The 21,404-nt window shown below is 42.2% G+C and overlaps 2 protein-coding genes across 3 annotated transcripts in view; one reads left to right on the top strand and one right to left on the bottom strand.

The window, feature by feature from the left end:
- Window positions 1–14,394, bottom strand: part of RNF121 (ring finger protein 121) — a 75,604-nt gene extending 61,210 nt beyond the window's left edge. For both annotated transcript variants that reach the window (XM_029914551.1, XM_029914550.1), the window contains exon 1: window positions 14,317–14,394. In XM_029914551.1, coding sequence (XP_029770411.1) covers window positions 14,317–14,379 — 63 coding nt within the window. In that variant the 5' untranslated portion in view covers window positions 14,380–14,394. The remainder of the gene's footprint in view (window positions 1–14,316) is intronic.
- Window positions 14,395–14,802: 408 nt separating this feature from the next.
- LOC115306913 (short transient receptor potential channel 2-like) overlaps window positions 14,803–21,404 on the top strand; it is a 36,706-nt gene continuing 30,104 nt past the window's right edge. The window contains exons 1-6 of the mRNA XM_029957484.1: window positions 14,803–15,095; window positions 15,489–15,538; window positions 15,768–15,948; window positions 17,902–18,043; window positions 18,957–19,112; window positions 21,221–21,399. Of these exons, the coding sequence (XP_029813344.1) occupies window positions 15,904–15,948; window positions 17,902–18,043; window positions 18,957–19,112; window positions 21,221–21,399 (522 nt within the window). The 5' untranslated portion in view covers window positions 14,803–15,095; window positions 15,489–15,538; window positions 15,768–15,903. The remainder of the gene's footprint in view (window positions 15,096–15,488; window positions 15,539–15,767; window positions 15,949–17,901; window positions 18,044–18,956; window positions 19,113–21,220; window positions 21,400–21,404) is intronic.

Here is a 21,404-nt window from a genome sequence, read left to right as displayed (position 1 = left end):
CTCATCTTCACTGTCTATTTCTATACACTCTCAAAGATGCAGTTCAAATATTACCTCCTTCAAAAGATACTCTCTAACTTTCTTCATTCACGCTTCCATTCAACAACTGTTAGGTGAGCATATGTTAAGCTCTAGACTGGAAATACAATAATAAATAAATAACAGCTCTCACTCTCAAGATACTTAGAATCTAGCAGATCTCCTCAGGTGAAGTGATTCCTCTTCTGCAGAAATTTGCAATTTGTACATTATCTCCAAGGTCACATTTATTACTTTTTATATGTGTCTCTGAGTCTGTTTCTATAACTAAACTATAATCATCTTGAGGTCAAGAATCTTCTTTTTAAAAGCTTTGTTGAGGTACAGCATCCATTTTAGCTAGACAACTGAATGACTGTTCGTATATTTACAGGGTTGTGCTACCATCTTTTTTAATTTAACTTTTAATTTTAATTTTAGTTTTGAGAGAGAGAGAGACAGAGAGCAAATGGAAGGAGGGGCTAAGAGAGAGGGAGAGAGAGAAGCCCAAGCAGGCTCCACTCTATCAGCGCAGAGCCTGATGTGGGGCTTGAACCTATGAACCATGAGATCATGACCTGAATTGAAACCAAGTCAGACACTTCACCGATTGAGCCACCCAAGCACCCATGTGCAACCATCTTATTTTAAATCATTTCTATCACTTTAAATTTTTTTAATTTTTTAAAATTTATTTTTGAGAGACAGAAAGAGATAGTATGAGCAGGGGGAGGGTCAGAGAGAGAGGGAGACACAGAATGTGAAGCAGGCTCCAGGCTGTGAGCTAGCTGTCAGCACAGAGTCTGATGCGGGGCTTGAACCCACAAACCATGAGATCATGACCTGAGCCGAAGTCAGACACTTAACCGACTGAACCACCCAGGCGCCCCTCTATCGCTTTAAAAACAAACCTCATGTCCTCTCATCTGCAACACCCCCAGACCTAATCAACCACTCATCTACTTTATATTTCTATAGATTTGCTTTTGGACCTTTCATATAAATGAAATCATACAAGATGCAGTTCTGATGAGCTTCTTTCAGACACCATAATGTTTTTATAAGGATCATCCATGTTCTACCAAGTATCAGTAGCCCACTCCTTTTTCTTGCCAAGTAATATTCCACCATATGGTTATATATTTTATGTATCCATTCATCAACTGAGGGATCTTTGGAGTATTCCTACTTTGGGGCTATTATGAATAATATTGCTAAGAACATTTGTGTACAAGTTTTTGGGTGGACACATGTTTTTATTTCTAAAGCATATACCTTAGGAGTGGAATTGCTGGGTCATATGGAACTTCTTTTTATTTTTTTATGTTCTTTATTTATTTTTGAAAACAGAAGGAGACAATGGTAGTAGGGGAGGGTCAGAGAGAGAGGGAGATACAGAATATGAAGCAGGCTCCAGGTTCTGAGCTAGCTGTCAGCAGAGCCTGACGCAGGGCTCCAACCCACGAACTGTGAGATCATGACCTGAGCTGAAGCCGGATGCTTAACCGACTGAGCCACCCAGGCGCCCCTGGAACTTCTATGCTTAACCTTTGAGGAACCATGAAACTGTTTTCCACAGCTGCTGCACTAGCAGTGCATGAGGGTGCCAGTTTCTCCAACTCCTTGACAATACTTTTTATGTCCTTTTTTAAATTATAGTATCATAGTGAGTATGAAGTGCTATCTTATTGTGGTTTTGATTTGCATTTCTCTGATGACTAATGATGTTTAACTTCTTTTCACGCACTTGCTGGCTATTTGTATGTTTTCTTTGGAGAAAAGTCAATTCAGATCATTTGTCCATTTTTTACTGGGTTATTTACCTTTCTCTTGTTGAGTTGTAAGAGGTCTTTATATATCCTGAATATAAGTTCTTCATCAGATATACAATTTGCAAATATTTTCTCCTATTTAGCAATCTTACTGGATGTGAACTGGGGTTGAGGATCACTTGAATTTATTCACCTTTGTTTCAAAGAACTAGCCTGTAGTCTAGTACAATGGATGTGTTCAATAACTGTTAGACGGACGTTACATAATGTTAATGGCTTTGATGACAAAGATAATGCCTTACTCATTCAGCATTACCTTACACCTAGCACTAGACAAAAAACACATACTTCGGAAATAAACAGAGACTTAGTAATTCTCCCTTGAACAAATAGTAGGTATGATGTCAAATAAAATGGCCAAAGAGAACTTTTCACATTTCTTCTCCCCACCTAAGACTTCTCCTTTGGTCCTTCCTATTTCAATATATGGTACCATCAACCATGGTGTTGCCAATTAGTTAAAGCAAAACAAATCCCAAAACCTGGAAGTCAAGCTTGATTATTTTCCTTCCCTTCTATCTCATATCCAACCCACCAAAAAGTCCTGTAGGCTCTACTTCAAAACATATTCTAAATTCATCCACTTTACTCCATCATCTCTGCTACCCTGCCCCCAACACTATCATGTCTCACCTGAACTACTGCCAAGTCTCCTAACAGCTCTTCTTGAATGCCCCTCTACAATGCATTCTCCTTAAAGCAGCCAGAAAGATTGTTTTAAAAATGCAAACCAGCTCACCTTACTCTTATCTTTCAAACTATCCAAAATCGTTTCATTGTACTCTCAGGAAAATTCAGCATGTTTAGCAGCATCTATGAGGCCTTACAGATCTGACTCTGCCAAACTCCCTGACCTGATTGGCATTATTTTTTCCTTGCTCACTATGATTCACACATACTGGCTTTCTCTTTGGTCCCAAGACATGCCTAACTCATTCCGACTGATTTGTACTTCTCCCTCCACTTGACACATGTCTGCTTCCAAATCTTCAAATTGCCATATCTTCATTTAGGTGTCGATTCAAATATCACCTCAGAGGCTGTTCATAACCTCTCCTAGTTGTTCTCTATCACATCACCCTACACTTCTCAGAGCACTTAACACCATCTGGAATTATCCTGTTTGCTACTTAATTTGTTATCTGCATGCCCCCATTCGAAAGTAAACTTCATAAGAGCAAGGACATTGGTTGTCTTGTTCATTGCTGAGTTACTGGGACCTAGGAAAATATGTGACATATTAAAGGAACAGTACTGAGGAAGGAAAGATTGAATGAACAATCCAGATTACATATTTAATAAATGCTTCATGAATGCATGAGTGAATGAATTAGGGAGAGGAATGGAAAACACACAAAACACACAAAAATAAGTGGAAGCACTGTTACTTGATATTTTTATAGCTGCTCATTTTTCTCCACCTTTTGCTTTTGCTCAGATTCTCATTTTCTGTTAGCTACCAAAGCATTCCCAACTAATTTCTTCTTTCCCAACTGGATCCCTCCAAAAATAACTTCTACATTTCTATCAGACTTGATCATTCCAAGACATAGATCTGAACATATTTTAAACCCAAGCTTCTTAACATGTTGTTAAAAAGGTCTCTTCAACCTTACTGCTCATTGTTATAACCCTATATTTAGCCTACTCACTTTTACAGAAATTCTTAAGTTCCCAGAATATTTCGTGTTGTTTAATGCCTCCAAACCTTTGCAGATCTTTTCCCTTTGCTGGACCACTCTTCCCCACCTCACAGACTACCTACTGAACTCAAATTTAATCCTTAAGAACAAACTCAAGCATCTTCTCTGTTAAGTCTTTAATGATTCCCTTAAGCAGAGTTAATCACTCCCTCCTTTCTGTCACCACAGTATATAACACTCTATACCACAATTATTTGTTCCATGTTTTCTTCCTCCTATATGACTATTAGCCCCCTGAGAATAGGAGTCAGGTGTTTATCTTTGTGCCCCTCACCCCCACACAATATTTGGCATATAGAAGCATTCAGTAACTGATGACTGAAGGAATGAATAAACAAACATATCTTAACTCCTCAGCCTGGCATTCAAAATTGACTTTGTGTGGGCCCCAACCTATATTTCTAGATTTATCACTTAGTCCTCATCTAGTTGATGATCTCCAAATACATCCTTCTTTTTCATATTTACTTGGGGCCTTTATTCCTGATGCTCTCTCTCTAGTGAAACTTAGATCATCCATTGAGGTCCACCTCAGAAGGCTCCTTCCCCAAGATTTCCTTAACCTTCTAATGAGAAGGGATTTATTTCCCCAATAGTATTTTGTTTTTTCTACTGATAAGGTAATTAGAACTTTAAAAAAAAAAAAAAAAAGCTTATATATTTATTTTTGAGAGGCAGAGCACAAGTGAGGGAGGGAGACATAAAATCTGAAGCAGGCTCCAGGCTCTGAACTGTCAGCAAAGAGTCCAATATGGGGCTTGAGCCCACAAATCATGAGATCATGATCTGAGCCAAAGTCAGACACTTAACTGAGTCACCAAGATGCCCCACTGGACCTTTTATATTATAGCCACTACATTTCCAATTGGACTAAAAGTCCCATTTTCTAACAGAACTATAAGCTCCTTGAAAGCCAGAAACATGATTTAGCATCTTCTCTCTCAACTCAAGTGCCTAACATGGTCCCTTGCACAAAGCAAGCGATTATCAACAAATGTTTTATTACAGAATAATAATATGCTTAAGGGTTAGAGATTTCATGTCTCCATTCTTTCACATAGTAAACTTTTACTCCTCCTTTAAGAATCAGCCCAATGTTGGGGCCCTGGATGGCTCAACTGGATGAGGGTCCAGCTCTTGATTTTGGCTCAGGTCATGATCTCAAGATTCATGAGTTTGTGCCCCTTGTTGGGCTCTCTGCTGGGGGCATACAGCCCGTTTGAGACTCTCTCTCTCTCTCTATCTGCCCATCCCTGGATCTGGCTCTCTCTCAAACAAATAAACTTAAAAAAAAAAAAAGCATCGGCCCAATGTCCTATCCTCTCTGAAGTCTTCCCTAACTCTCCCAAATACAATTACGCACTCCATCCATGTATCTGTGGTACCTTGTGCATAACTCTACTCTTAATACTGTACGTCATTATCACTTCCTCTCCCTACTAGACCATGAGCTCTTTTGGAGCAAAGCTCTATTTATAAGTTCCCAAGACCAAATAAAGTATCTGGCATAATTAAATGTTCAATAAAAATGTAGTGAATTTTGAAAATAGTGAGTCCATGTTACAGAGTACACCAGCAACACAGATCATGGAGTCCTATCACCAAGTTCAAATCCCACCTCTACTTACAACCTATGCAATCTTGAATAAACTGAAATTACTTTGCTGTGTCTTGGTTTTTCTCATCCAGAAACTGAACATAATAATAGTATTAAAATTGAATTAATAGAGCTAACGTCATGTAAAATGCTTACTACAGTGCCAGGCACATAGTACACAAAAAATTTAGCTATTGTTATAAGAATAGAGGGAGAAAAACTTTCTGCAGGATGCTGACAAGAAGAGGTTAAGCAATGGGCAATGGAGAGTAAAATGTCACTGGAGTCCTTTTAAGTAATAGACACACTGGGGTGCCTGGGGGGGTTCAGTCAGTTGAGTGTCTAACTCTTGATCTTAGCTCAGGTCATAATCTCATGCCTCATGGGACCAAGCCCTGAGTCAGGCTCTGTGCTGACAGGGCAGAACCTGCTTGGGATTCTGTCTCTCCCTCTTCCTGCTCCTTCCCTGTTCTCTTTCAAAAAAAAAAAAGTAACAGATAACAGACACGTTAAGTTATTGAGAACACCCTACTGGGAAAGGAGAACAACAGAGGGACCACAAAGCCTGGCAGGCTTATGCTCTCTGCCTCCAGTTCCCTGCTTCCTCTTCCCCCTGTTTCTCCCTAGTTACCCAGGGACAAAAGCCCCATGCCATAACGCAGCATCCCATTGGGAAACCTGCACTTTAGAGAGAACTAATGAGTTTACATTTACCTACCAGATTTTCCTCTGAGAAGCAAAGATATAACAAAGGGCTTCAAGAAGAGAAAACACAAAAAATAGAGACAGAGAATGATATCAGATAGATCATCTTGGGTTGGCTTTCAGGACAAACGGCACCACATGAATTGAGCCTACACTCTCCAGAGGCATTCTCTAGCAGTGTCAGTGCTTGCATGTGCTTCCATGGGTCAAAGATGCAAAGAAGCAAGATCTGGAAAAGGAACAAGGACTAAAAAGCTGAAGGTACAGAGGCACCTGAGTGACTCGGTTAAGTGTTTGACTTTGGCTTAAGTCATGATCTCACAGTTCATAAGTTCGAGCTCCACATTGGGCTCTCTGCTGTCAGTGCAGAGCCTGGAGCCTGCTTGGGATTCTGTGTCTCCCTCTCTCTCTGCCCTTTCCCCACACATGCTTTGTCTCTCTTCTGCTCTCAAAAATAAACATTAAAAAAAAAATTTAAATGGGCGCCTGGGTGGCTCAGCCGGTTGAGCATCCTGCTTCAGCTCAGGTCATGATCTTGCAGTTCGTGGGTTCGGGCCCGGCTCAGGTCATAATCTCGCGGTTCTTGGGTTTGGGCCTGGTGTCAGGCTCTGTGCTGTCTCTCTCTCTCTCTAAAAAAAAGTTTAAACAAAAAAATTTAAAAAGAAGCCACAGAAATAATTCTAGCCCAATTTGAAGAATACTGCAACAGAGGTATTCAAAAAGGTAACAAGCTGACCCAAAAGATAAGCTCAGGGGTTTAAACACAGACTGAGAGTGATCACTTACTGGAGATGTCAACATCCCTTTAAGATTCAAGTTCAATAAACATATGAATTTCTATGCTAGCTATTTTAAGAGATTAGGTGCTAGGAACACAGAGATAAAAAATGATACGGTTGTGCCCTCCTGGAGTTCACCACCTAATTGGGGGGGGGGTGCAGTACAACATGGTAAGTGCTGACAGAAATCTATATAAGGTACTATGGGCAGAGAGCAAATCATCAGATTGTGTATTTATGACTCACTGGTAAGGAGCAATATGGCATTAATTAAAAACGGAAATGCTTCATAAGCAGTTTATAAGCAAATGCTGTCAGGTGATACTGTGTTATTTCCAGAACAGATAGTTAAGAGCGTCAGTTAACCTTTGCTAGTAGGTCAATGTGTTTCATCCTGAGCCGAACCCACACCTGTGAGCATTCTCACTTATTCAATAAATATACATACTGATGTCTGCTCTGTGCCACGTACTACACAAAGCACTGAGTAATGTACAGAGATGAGAAAGACAGTCCTAGCATTCAAGGAGTGAGAACATTCTTCTTCATCTTTTTCTCCTTTTTCTCCCTCTTATCCCCCTTTATTGACCAGATAACACCTTAAATTCCTTCTGGAAGTAGAGGAGTTATTAAGACATAAGCTTACTCAGAGGACCCTGGCTGGCTCAGGTGGAGGAGCATGCAAGTCTTGATCTTGGGGCTATGAATCTGAGCTCCACATTGATACAGAGATTATTTAAAATTAAATCTTAAAAAAAAAACAAAGACATAAATTTGATAAAAAAGTGACTTGCAAAAAACATCCCTGGGGATGGGAGGTATGATGGGAAACCAAATGGGAAAGATTGTCTGTAGACAGGCTATCTGCCGAAGAATGAAACTCTGTTTAAAGAGTCAAGGGTTCTGGAACTGAAGATTATATGTAGGCCTTTTTGTCTATAACTCCTCTATCACCATTTTTTTCTTCTCTCAACTTAATGTTATTAGCACAGATTATTAACAATTATTATACATTCATTCCTTCATTCAATAGTATTTACCTGATAGAAAACAGTACCTGAGTACCTGACAGGAACTGCAGGAAACACAGGCAGAGTAAAATACTGGGATCCAGGACTTTCAAAGCTGCAAGAGACCTTTATTTTTTTTTTTAATTTTTTTAATGTTTTATTTATTTTTGATACAGAGAGAGACAAACCATGAGAGGGGGAGGGGCAGAGAGAGAAGGAGACACAGAACTGGAAGCAGGCTCCAGGCTCTGAGCTAGCTGTCAGCACAGAGCCTGACGTGGGGCTCGAACCCATAAACGTGAGATCTGACCTGAGCCAAAGCCGGAGGCTTAACCGACTGAGCCACCCAGGCGCCCCTGCAAGAGACCTTTAGAACATCATCTAGTCCAAACCTGTCATTTCACAGATGAAGAAGTAAGGTACAGACAAGTTGAAATTTTTCATGAATTCACATTTTCATGCATTTATTGAATCATACTCTTTGCCAGGTATCAGGGATACAAGGCTTTCAAGGAGAGCCCAATCTCATGGGAGACAAATAGCATGACTCCAGTCAAATTACTTCTATAAATGAAGTCGTATTCTTACATAGTAGAAATGTCCACTGTAGGACAGTATTAGAAGTATACAGTACTCACACCGCCCAAAATTGTTAAGAGCACTGTTGCTGGAGTCGTCTTAGATTTGAACTCCAGCTCGGTCACTTACCTAGCTGTATAACATTGGGCAAGTTACATAAATTCTCTACACCTCAGTTTCCATATCTATAGAATGGGGAAACCATAATAGTACCTACCTTGTAAGATTTTGGTATTAAATTAGAAAATGCGTATGAAACACTTGGCGCAGAGTAAGTACTCTATCTTATTTCACCTTTGGCACCCTGCCTCAGCATTCTCCTCCTGAGCCCTGACCTCAGAATCTCAACATAGCCTTTTAGGCATCTATTATCATCTGGCTGTCTCTGAGATAAAACAAATCTGCTATTCCCAGTCTAGAACCTAGGTATATTGTTTACTACTCTGTTTTTTCCCCACTACAGTATGCTATTACAGTTTACATACCTTAAAAATAATCCAAAGATAAAGGCACCAGAGTGGCTCAGTCAGTTAAGCATCCAACTTTGGCTCAAGTCATAATCTCGCACTTTGTGGGTTCGAGCCCCAGGCTGGACTCTGAGCTGACAGCTCAGAGCCTAGCGCCTGCTTCAGATTGTGTCTCCTCTCTGTGTCCCTCTCCAACTCGCACTCTGTGTGTCTCTCTCTCTCAAAAATAAGTGAACATTTTTTAAAAACTCAAAAAAAATCCAAAGATAAAGAATCATATATCCACAATTAAACTTTAGTCACACATACCTCAATCCCCCAGTAAGATCTTGGTTTTGACCAAGAATCTCTAGAGAAGAAACTCCTGGAAACAAGGAGCATTTATCAAATGTCTATACGGAGAGACCCACAGGAAGAAAAACAAAAACAAAAAAACAAAAAACAAAGCAGTGATTACTACTTCGAAAAAGCAAGGGATTTCTATAGCCTACATGTTAGGGGTTTACCAATCTAGCAGAGAAGAGGAGATATGACATGAACTGCCACTTCCTCTTTGATATACCCATTCCACCTACGCTCTGGCACAGTACCTGTGACATATTTTTGAACTTACTTATCAGTGTTTCTCTTCCCATGTTAGTCTGTGTACTCCCTGAAGCCAATTATCACACCTTCCCCATCTTGGTATTATCAAGCATAGCACAGTGCCTGGCACCTAGAAGATGCTTCAGAAATTTGACGAATTGATAAATGAACACAGAGAAAACCATCAAAGTCAAGGAAAGAAGACATGAGTATATATCAGAATAGTTCTAGAAGTCAAGATAGCTAGAACTAGACATTAGATAGCTAGGGCAGGCTAGAACATTAAAGTACAGGTGGGATCTGAAACATACAGACACAACAGCACCAGCAAAGACCTGGCAGTAAGCAGAAACATGATGCCCTGTATGTTAGAACCAGAAAGACATTTTAAACATGATTTAGTTCAATTCCCATACAGATGTTGTAAACATTGAATTAAAAAGCATGTACTACTAAGCAGAGGAGCTGGCCTATCACAAACATTCACTAACGGGTAGCTATTATTACTACTACTCAAAAATAATAATTATCAAACACTTAGCAGGTGCCTGCTGTATGTTAAGCAGCATGATGAGGGGAGGGAATATAACAAGCAAGACAGACTTGGATTCTGCTCTTATGTAGCTAAGAGTCTAGTGGGGAAGACAGACAATATAATCTTTGGTAGACCTGGGCTAGGAGGAAGTATAGTGGCGGGCTGGAAGAAGAAAGAGCAGGGTCATCCAATCAGTGGGCAGTAAGCGAGAACTCCTTAATTTTCAATGTGGGTCTTGAGACACCTGAGGGGTTCTGAGTCCACTTAAAAGTATCCCAAAGCTTCAAAGTGAGACTTTGTTTGAATAGAGGATTTTGTGGCTAAATAAAGACTTAAAAACCACCAATCTAGTCCAATTTCCCCTTTTAGCAAGAATAAAACAGGGGCTCCTGGGTGGCTCAGTCAGTTAAGTGTCTAACGTAGGCTCAGGTCATGATTTCACAGTTCACGTGATGGAGCCCTGCACTGAAATCTAGGTCTGTCTATGCTGACAGCTCAGAGCCTGGAGCCTACTTTGGATTCTGTATCTCCCTCTCTCTGTCCCTCCCCTGTTCACAATGTCTGTCTCTCTCTCGCAAAAATAAACAAACATTAAAAGAAAAAAAAAGAATAAAACAGGGCCCAGATGAGGTAAATTACATACTTGAGGCAATAATACCAAGTTAGTTGTAGACTGGGATACTTGCTTTGAACTTGAGCTGGAAACTGCCCGCTAATCTGCATATCACCTCATTCTGGCAGATGAACAAGCACTGGGAGTTGACAGGCACTGGCAGGCAGGCAATCTGGCCCTGATTGGATGTTGATGTGCTTTTCTAGCTTAGGACCCAAGCTGGGTCTCTGTCAAAATGATGCCTCCAATTCCTCTCTGATCTTCCAGGAGGAACTCACTGGCTCCAGCAGTAGGTCTGCTTCTGGACCACCTATCTGGTACCCATGCTTTATCCTACTAACATCCTCAAGCACCATGTAGTCTGGCAAGTTGAGAGCAAGAACGGAGTTTAACCAGTTATCACAGCCTATTTAATACCTGGCCTGAGCTGGCCAGACCCATCTCTCATCTTCCTAGCGACCACTAAGCTAATCACTCCTCTAACCAGGGTTCAGCAGAATCCAGTTATCAGTAAATTCAAGGGTCTATAAGGAAAAACCAATATTCCTTCGGTTAACCCCTACTTAACACCTCTCAAGAATGAACTGCTGCTTCTGAATTTGGAGATTAAACTTTTGTATATATAGAAAGGGGTAGCTTTGGTAAGATAAGTCTGCAGTTTAAGTCTTTAAACTGAGGGAAAACAAATGCTTTGGAATCTGGAAAAAAAATGGGTTTAAATCTTAGTGATACCACTTAGTTGCAAGATCCTCAGCATTCTCAAATACTCTGAACCTCGTCTTTCTCTGTAATAAACAGGGAATACTAATAAAATTACCGTCTCAAACGTGAGACTCAAAATGCTCTTTCGAATCAGTCACTTATCAAATGTACTGTATCAATCTTCACATGAGATCATTAAAACCATACAGTTTTAAATTACCTGCCCTTAGAGCACAAATAATGGAGAAATGGAGCCAAGGTGTTCAGTATAGCATGGGCTAAGTTCAGGATAGCGTAGGCGGACTTGGGTTGGAATCTACATCTCCCCACTCACAAACTGGAATCCTAGAAAAGTTACTCAACCTCTCTAGCCTCAGTCTCCTCAAGTATAAAATGTAGCTAATATCATCTAACTCACAGGACTGCTGTTAGTAATGAATGAGATAATATAAGTAAAAGACTTTAAAACAGGAGCTGGTTTGTGGTAAGGACTCAATAAACAATAAGTTTTTCCACCAGTAACTCATTTCATAAACCCTATTTTTTCTCCACCTCTCCAAAACCAGAGAAGCACTTAGCAAAGCTTAAATTATGATTCAACAAATAATGAAAAGACAAAAGAAGAGGAAAGGAATGAATGAGCTGATAGCTGCTATTCCAGACCACTTATCATGCTAATGGCATCTGATACTGGAAAACACAGGTACAATATCCTGAAGAACAAAACCACAGCGTGTGCAATCTTTCCAAAGAAGTGGCAAAGAGCACCAGTTGCGTCTTAGGCTATCCATTACCCTTTTATAATCTGGGCCCTACAGCAGTTTCTCTACCAAACAGAAAGAGCTACAGGAAGGCAACTCTGATGCCTCATGCAAATCACTACTTTTTTTATAAACCCAACGTTTATTTTTTCAGCTCAAACTCATCTCTATTATAAGGATTCCACTGACTCCCCCTAAGAGACTCAACCACTTGCCCCACTGAATTTTTTTTACATACTTCCAATATAGCAATTACCTAGTATAGACCTATTTGCATGTCTCTTCCCTGCACTCTAAGTTGGTAAAGATCTTGTCTTACCTTTGAATTGCCAGTGCGTAAGACACAGTAGACCTCCATAACTGCAAATTATAAGGATAGATTTCACCTTTATTCACTAATTAAGACTGCTAAGAGACAGCTGGGTAGACTTTAGTAGAAACTCACATAAACTAAAGTCTGCCAGACCAGACCTCTGGTTTTTTGTTTGTGTGTGTGTTTTGGAGAAGGAAGCTTGAAGGGATTACTAGCTTTTCCTGCTTCTCAGAGTTATTTTCTCAAACACATAAAAGATAGAACCAGTCCATACAGAATATCCAGACCACAGATTATATCTTTCTAAGTAAATAAAACAAGTAACCGAAGTTTCTAGGACGGATGCTAGTGGTTACATATAAAGTTGACCTCTACGTACGACACTCTAGTAAGCTCTTAAGTCCTTAAAAATAATAAGGGAAGAAAAGCTAAGAAACAAAAATAAAACTGTCTTACATCAAAACTTTTAAGTTATTTTCTCCTCTGCCAATACTTTTGCTCTTTATCTCTATGAACCGTGATATAGGTAACTGAAATCAGGCTCCCTCAAAGGAGGGCTCATGAGTAACAAACTATATGAAATAACTTCAATATTGTATTTACTTTTTCCAGGGCACTTTCAACTATATCTCACTGAACCACAGCCAACCATAATCACAGAAACTAAAGCTGAAAGGGGCCTTGGAAGTCACTTCCACCCCCACCATATCACTAACCAAGTGGTATCCAAACATCTCTAGTGGCTGAGAGGTATGGGTCTAAAATGTTTCCTTAAAAATGTACTCTACCCTACTCTAACCACCTATCAGTTTCTCAGTCTCCTCCCACCACCTTAATAACCCCAATCAGGTAAACCAAATCCACCATAGTCATTCCATTGCCAAGCAACAGCCTTAACTTCTCAAGTCCACCTCTACTGTCTTTCTCTGAGCCTCACCCCCAATTGTCTCCAGTCCCCCACCTCCAATACACAGCCACAGCCTCTAAGATTCTGATCCCTCAGAGATCCCACGGGTGATGAGTGGACCCCTGACAATCAATCCCCTTCCTCTTATCCCTCTGAGCCATCCATATGCTGTCCTATTCAAGTGCACAAGCACCCCTTGCTATGAATGTCCCTTTGGCCTCGGAATAATATCCCTTTCCTTTCTCACCTTCTATTTACTTCTCAGCGCTATCCCTCCATTCCCTTTAAACTCAATGTCTCTTTCCTCCTAGTGATTCAAGCACCTCCGATAATTCAATATATCAGTTGTTAAATGTCTATTAGACAGGTAAAGGGGATATACACCCTTAAGGAGCTCACCCTCAAAGAGCTCATAAGTCTAGAAAGAGCCAGAAATAGAGAATCATTTACTCTATAAGACTCAGCTCCTCTAGAAGGCATTCTCTAGTTCAAATTGAAGTGGCCCCCTCTTCTCAGTGCCACCATTGTACCTCTGTGTCTCCCACCGCTAGGCTGTGGGCTCTTCAATGGTAGGGCCCCTATATCCCTAGCACTTAGCCCAGGACTCAGCACAAGCATGATACGTAATGTTTGTTAAATGAGTCAAAGTATGAATTCCGGTATACAATCATTCATTCTTCCATGCTATGCACAAAACTTTACTGACATATTATGTACAAAGTCCTAGAGTCTAAGGATAAATAAAACAGTTCTTACACAAAAATAATACTGTAATACTAGATGAGCACTCTTCCCCGGTCTGCGTCCCCAACCCCCACCCCAAACCTAGACTGGCTTCTCCTACAGCGAGAAGTCCGGCCTTCCCTAGCTGAAGTCCACGCCCCTCCAACTCAAGCTACCTCTCAGGCCTTCAGTCCTACCACTACGACCCCCAGCTAATAATCTCAAATCTTAATGCCCCCACTCCTCTGGCTTCTCTCCCTGTCTTCCATCTCCACCCCTGAGGTTACTGCAAGTCTATTCCCACGACCGCTCTCAGTCCCCGAGTCCAGGGTACCTCTGATTTCCCTCTCCGCGCACCCGCCCCTCAGTTGGCTCCTTCCTTCTTAGGGTCCCGCCTCCTCTAGGACCCCACTCCCGATAACCTCTCCTCCCCTCCCCTCAGGTTCAGGCTGAGCCTCTTCCCTCCATGACTCTCAACATTTCTTACCTCATCTAGCTCCCGTTCCCCGGCAGCGGCTCCTCCAACCTCCACCTCTACTACTGCCGCCATCTTCACAGCTCTCCCCCTCCTCCCGGTCCCCGCGCGAGCCAGCTGCTTCCGCCGGTCAAGTGCTCCAAACCAATCGGCGGCGCAGGCTCCAGCAGCGGGGCGGGGCAACAAGACAGGACGAGCCCTGAGCGCTTCTAAGAGACCATCTACCTGCTGCTCACTTAAAGGTCAAGGAGGGAGGCTTTCCATGTGCTTCCAAGCTTCCGTAGGGGAGAATTCTTGGAAAATGAGAAATTTGGCTTGGATTCTTTCAATGCAACTATTTCGTCAATTCTCCCCTTTGGAGAGCCAAAAATAAGGGTCTCTAAACCGTCAACTTTCGCGACGCTCCCTCTAAGCTCCAAAGAGTAAAGCGTGGAAGCTAGGGACTACATTTCCCAGAATGCATTTATGCTAACCCGGAAGTTTAGGTTCCGCGCTCTGGGCAAATTTGTAGTGACTGGAAATTTGCATAAAATATAACTAAAAATATACATTTAAATATAGATATAAAACGTAAACAGATGCACACGAATGCATTTTACTGGCTATACCACATGTCTTCTTGCCTCGGTGGGAGTCAATTTTCAAAAACAGCGGCTTCTTGAGGCCCCCAAATTCCCGGACTTTGGCAGGCGGAGAATCGTGCCCCGGTTCAGAAGTCGGAGGTCAGAGGGCCGAATTGGCGGGAGAAAGGATTTGTGGTCCGCAATCTGAGGCTTTGGTGACTCTTCCAGGTGCGTTATCCCGGGCGAGGAGCTTTGAGGGTTGTTGATGGGGAGGGGAGTTGTAGAGAATGGGTGGTGGTCAAGGAATGCACAGAACCGCGCGTTCGAGAAGAGGGGAAAGTGGCTGCGCGGTTTAGTCTCCCGAAGCTGAGAGCTAAAGACCCTTCTTGCATTTAGTACGTGCTTTGAGGGGCCCAGCCGAATTAATATTTACTAAGTACCCACCATGTAAAAAGGGTTTTGCACATCAGGGAGTCATTGATGATTCCTAATAGAGGGGTAACAATGAAAAACAAATTTAAGAAGATTGATTTTAAAGGGAAGAAAAAAATCAGGAGACTTGTTTATTTAGTTGAACATTTGTTGCATCTTTACTACGTACTGGAATCTCCGGCTATAAAGGTGGATGATTTAAGGCACAACTCATACCCTTGGGACCATCCAACATTCCGGTAAGTAACCTATTTTTCCTCTCCGTTGCCCTGTGGTTGCATTCCAGTTGTTCCACGTTTGTGGAAATCTCACCACCTGGTCCAGATACGTTCCCTGCCCACTACCCCTACAAGTCCTTCATGGGCATCAGAAACAGTGTGACTTCCTGCAAAGATTCCCAGCGAACCAGCCATGGCTGGTTTTTGTTTGTTTGATTTTGTTGTTGTTGTTGTTCTTCTTCTTCTTCAGGAGTAGCAGGAGGAGGATTTTTTTTCTCTTCTGGAAGCTGACGGGACAAAAACATAGTCGGTGCCAAAGTGGTGACAGAAGAAATCTTAGGAGAAAGTATTTTTGCCTTGGACTTGGGACAGCTGCTGGGCCCACAATGGCTCCTGTAAAGATTAGTCACATCGTATCATTTTCCTCTCAGGTATGTTAATTAGCAGTTATGATTTTTTTTCTTGGCAACTGAAAGGAATGACAAAAGTAGTAGACTTGGCTGCATTTTCAGGAAACTCCCAGTTTAATAGAAGAGACATTGTCCCTTCTTTGGGAATCCAAAGTCAAAGGAGGACACACAGCTCTTGCCCTCAGGTTGTTCCCAGAGCAATGTAGCGTGCATAAAAAAAGTGTTCCCAGGAATTGAAGGGAGAAAAGGAAACAACTCCAGGATTCCATCCTTAGTTTGAAGGGAACTGGTAAAGCCATAGGCCCAAAGTCTGTACCAGGGTTCCTAGAAGGGCAATTCGTTACTCTGTCATTGAGAGCAGGCCAGGACACTCAAGATCATCCCTGACTGGTGAGGATATCACCTCCACCATCAAAAGTGATCTCAGCCTCCTCCCTAAAAGTTCACTTTAAGGAAATTCCAATTATCCAGATTAGATCTACATGCTGGACTCTAAGTCCAGGATTGATACCATTTTGGTCCTTCTTAGGGACTTTCTACCCTTTCCTTTGCTGTCATTTCTATCTGTACCTTTTCTCCCCACTCTTCCCCTTCTGTTGCCCTAGTCTTTCTCAAAGGATGTCATTGGCATTTTGGGTGGGATAAATCTGCATTTATGGCAGTATCATTTGTCTAATGAGATATTTAGCATCCATGGCCTTTAGACCCTAATGACAGTAATGCTTCCTGGTCATTATGACAGTCAAAAACATCCCCACTCGTTTCAGAAAGACCCTTAGAGAGTCTTTTGGAACTCCTATATCAACTCCTAAGTGAAATAAAATAAAAATTTCCCAAATGCTTTTTACCTACATAGTCAGCCTAAATGGTTTTCTCCAAAGATTGAGCCTTATAAAATGCTAGAGAACATTACTCATCATCTGATACTGACGTTTTCAAACTGTGCTCTATAGGCACCCATTTCTAGAAATTGAATGACTTTAGGCCCCCCAACATGTGTTTTAACCAGAGTTCTGTTTTTATTTGTTGAAAATACACACACACTCACATTGTAGTGTAAGATTTCAGCTAAAAGGAAGGGTTTTATTTCTAAAACAAAAAACAAGATTGAAAACCATGACTATAGACTTCCTCCCCTTTACTTACGGATGAAAGAAGTTAGATCCAGAGGAAGTAGTTTGCTCAGGGCTTTTCCACAAAAAATATCTAACTGTGGGTTAGAACCAAGAATTTCTCTCTCAGGGAGAACTTGCATCTAACTTTGACTCAGGTCGTGATCTCACAGTTGGTGAGTTCGAGCCCCACATTGGGCTCGCTGTCAGCACAGAGCATGCCTCAGATCCTCCGTCCCTCTCTCTCTCTCTCTCTGCCCTTCCCCTGCTTGTACTCTCTCTCTCAAAAAATAAATAATAAAAAAATTTTTCTCAAAAAAAATTTTTTTCTCAGTATCGCTATTATTGCATTTGAACAAATCACTTTATTTCTACCCATCAGTTGTAAACTTAGAATCAAAATCCTTGCTTTTCTTTTCTCATAGGGCTACTTTGAAGATAAATAAATGTCTGGGAAAGTACCTTATAAATGAAAAGAAATAGTATAGTGTGGTGGTTAAGAGCTCTACATACAGAAAGCCAGATGTTCTGACTTTTGGTTGGTTATTTGGCTTTGTGGCCTTGAGTAAGTTTCTGAACCTAAGCGTCAGTGTATTGATCTGTTAAGTGAGAAGCAATAATAACAACTAAAGTAAATAGTAAAGTGTTAGGAAGTTTGGTAGTTTGGTAAATGAAGGAGAGGTAAATGGTCTGTAAACCCCTGGCATGTGATAGCTGTATTTTTATGGACTCCCAGCTTGTGGTCCTTCTATCATGTTAAAATGCCTGGAAAGGTTTGGGAATGTAGGGATCCCTCATTCATGGGCATCCTTTTTTGCTTTCAGCTCAGTGAGGTTCCTGATTTACTCCTTCTCTCTCTTAGGATCCCAAGTATCCTGTGGAGAACTTACTGAATCCAGACCATCAGAAGGGACCTTGGCTCAGCTGCCCTCAGGACAAGAGTGGGCAGCTGAAAGTGGAACTCCAGCTGGAGAGGGCAGTGCCCATTGGCTACGTTGATGTAGGTGAGTGAGTTCTCTGAGGCCTAAGAATCTCTGTGGAAGAGGCAGGAGTCACATTCCCCTCCAGATGCTCCAAAATGTCTCACTTTGGTCTAGCTGAGCACTCTTCATGGAACAAGCCCTTCCTGGTGCAAAGGTGACATATGGCCCAGGTGCCCTTCTCAGGTATATGGTGTTGGCAAACTCTGAGGTTTCTGGTGACATACAGTACATGGGAGGGGCACCTGGCTGGCTTAGTGGGTAAAGCATGTGACTCTTGATCTTGGGGTTGTAGGTTTGAGCCCCATGTTGGGTGGAGAGATTACTTAAAAATAAAATTTGAAAAAAAAAATGTAATGGGAATGACATTCCCTGAATTATGCAACATATGTGCCCTGCTTTGATCTCAGTAGTCTGGGAGAAGCCTTAGGACACTAACATAATTATAAATGCCAACAAACCTGTATAACACCTGTAAATATCACTGTCAAGAGGATGCTGGGGCATGAGCTCTGCAGACTAATCTGGGAAGTCTCCATAGGAATTTATGGGTTGAGAAGGTTGGCCTTAGCATTCTCTGGAGTAAGGCATTGACAAAGACCATTGGTCTCAGCGCTGTCAGGCTCCCTAGCCGAGGTCTAATAGAGATAGAGATTAGCACTACCCGCCAGACCCAGAAGACAGGGAAGCAGCAAGTCTATTGAGTCAGGGAAGGTTTCTAGCTGGAAGACCACTGTGAACCTTCATATTATCATTTTGTGGACTGAGGTCTCATCCACTTCAGTTGCTGATTCACTGTGTTCCTTGACCTTTCTAGGCTTCCAGCCAGCTCTACAATGGAAGAGTGTCCTTTTCCTGCCCGATTTCTTGTGTGCCATCAGGGGAGCCTCTGTCTTCCCATTACCCTTAAATCCTTCTCTCAACTTTTTGTCCCCAGGTAACTGTGGCTGTGCTTTCCTGCAGATTGATGTGGGCCGTTCTTCCTGGTCCCTGGACAGACCTTTTGTCACCCTGCTCCCTGCAACCATGCTTATGTCCCTGGCTGATTCAAAGCAAGGGAAAAACCGCTCAGGGGTCCGCATGTTTAAAGATGGTAAGGAAGGTAAAAGCAGAAATGGGAAACAGACTTAGCCAGAGAGACTATAAGAAAGAGATGCAGTCATGCTAAGCTAGAAAGGGCCATGGAGCTGTTAGATGGAATTGTGGGAGGGGCCTGTGCAGGGGCTTGGTCATATCTGTGGGGGCACGGGGTAGGTGGTGAGAGAACAACTACTGGTATGTTTGTGTAAGTTCTCTGTGATGAGAATATATGGTAGCCGAGAACATTTATGCGCTATGATTTATATTTGCACATAATATGATTTGGTGGAGCCTGATACAGAACCCATATTTATGAGTAGTGTTTTTATTTTGCAAATGTACATTTGTGTGAGTACAGTGGTCACCCTTTATCCACAGTTTCAGTTACCTACAGTCCACCACAGCCCAGAATTAGATGATGTTCCTTCTGACGTATTATCAGAAGGTCAATAGTAGCCTCACTATGTCACAAGGCTTACGTCATTCACCTCACTTCATCTCATCACATAGGCATTTTATCATCTCCCGTCACCCCAAGAAGAAGGGTCAGCAGAGTACAGTAAGATATTTTGAGAGAAAGAGAGAGAGCACATTCACGTAGTTTTTATTATAGTTTGTCATTATAATTGCTCTGTTTTATCATTGTTTTTAATCTCTCCCTGTGCCCAACTCATAAATCAAACTTTATCATAGGAATGAGCGTATAGAAGAAAACAGCATATACAAGGTTCGGTGCTATCTATGTGGTTTCAGGCACCCCCTGGGGGGTCTTGGAACACATCCCCCACAGATGAGGAGTAACAACTATATAAGTGTTAGTACAGAAGAAATGTTTATGTAAGTGATGGAAGGCTAACAGGATGGATATGACTAGGTAGAATTTAGTGCTTCCTGAATTCCAATCCATGCAAATCTCTGTGTTCACTAAGCACTGCAGAACAGACATAAGATCAGATTCCTGGCCTCTGGGGACTTACAGTATAATAAGGATTTGTCTGTGTTGAAATTGGGGTGTTCGTAGAGTTGTGAAGGAAGCTTGATATGGGAGGGGCCTATGAGGTGCAGGAGATTAGGTGCTCGCACAGGGAGCTAAGAAGTAAAGGTGAGAAGGGTTTGCAGTATTAGCATGTCACATGGTGAATCAGTATGGAGGCTGTGGAGTCTCGTGAGAGAGATGGAGGTCTCATGGTGTGGGAAGAGCAGATGTGGCTCATCTAATCCACTGGGCAGGTGGCCACCTCAGACCCCAACACTACAGGTACCTCCTGTTAAAATGAGACATTGGGGAAGCCTGGGTGGCTGGGTCAGTTAAGCAGCTCAAGTCATGATCTCATAGTTCATGAGTTCAGTTCTGCATTGGGCTCTGCACTGACAGTGTGGAGCCTGCTTGGGATTCTGTCTCCTTCTCACTCAGTCTCTCCCTTGCTTCTGTGCTCTTGTTCTCGTTCTCTCTCTCTCTCTCTCTCTCTCTCTCTCTCTCTCTCTCTCTCTCTCTCTCTCTCTCTCCCTCTCTCTCTCCCTCTCTCTGTCAAAATAAATAAACTGGGGCACCTGGGTGGCTCAGTCGGTTAAGCGTCTGACTTCAACTCAGTTCATGATCTCACAGCTCGTGGTTTCCAGCCCCACGTTGGGCTCTGTGCTGACAGCTCAGAGCCTGGAGCCTGCTTCAGATTCTGTGTCTCCCTCTTTCTCTGCCCCTCTTCCACTCACGCGCTCTCTCTCTCTCTCTCTCTCTCTCTCTCTCTCTCTCCTTCAAAAATAAATAGACACTAAAAAATAAAATAAAGTTTAAAAAACTTTCATAAATAAAGTGAGACATTGACAAGGTCCCTGAAGAGGTATAGAATGAGGATATGCTGGGAACAGTGTGGAACTGTGACAGGAGCGATGGTGGGAAGGCCAGGCACTGGGTCTGAGCACACCTTAACTGGCCTGCTTGGCACTGCCAAACCCTGAGCACCAAGGCCTAAGGGACCAGTTACTGGTGGCCTCCATTCTTCTTCTTGTCAGAGTTTAGTCTGTATAGTCCGTGTCTTTTCTCTCCTCAGTATTGACCTCTTTCTTTGTCCCTCCCATTCACCCATTTCCTCTCCCTCTCATTTTCTTTCTTTTTCCCTTGAGATGATTTCCTGGCTGCAGCCTCAGGTGAGTCCTGGGATCGACTTCGCCTGACCTGTTCCCAGCCTTTCACACGTCAGCAGTCTTTTGGCCTGGCTTTCATCCGGGTATGTTCCTCCCTGGACTCCTCAGATGACCCTGTGGGGGGTCCCTCTGCTCCCGGGAACTCTAGGCTAACTCAGGTATG

This window comes from Suricata suricatta, chromosome 11 (genome assembly GCF_006229205.1).
Source record: "Suricata suricatta isolate VVHF042 chromosome 11, meerkat_22Aug2017_6uvM2_HiC, whole genome shotgun sequence".
In the NCBI taxonomy this organism is placed as follows: domain Eukaryota; kingdom Metazoa; phylum Chordata; class Mammalia; order Carnivora; family Herpestidae; genus Suricata; species Suricata suricatta.
The sequence above is the reverse complement of the archived record's forward strand: the minus strand, read 5'-3'. Positions and strand labels throughout refer to the sequence as shown.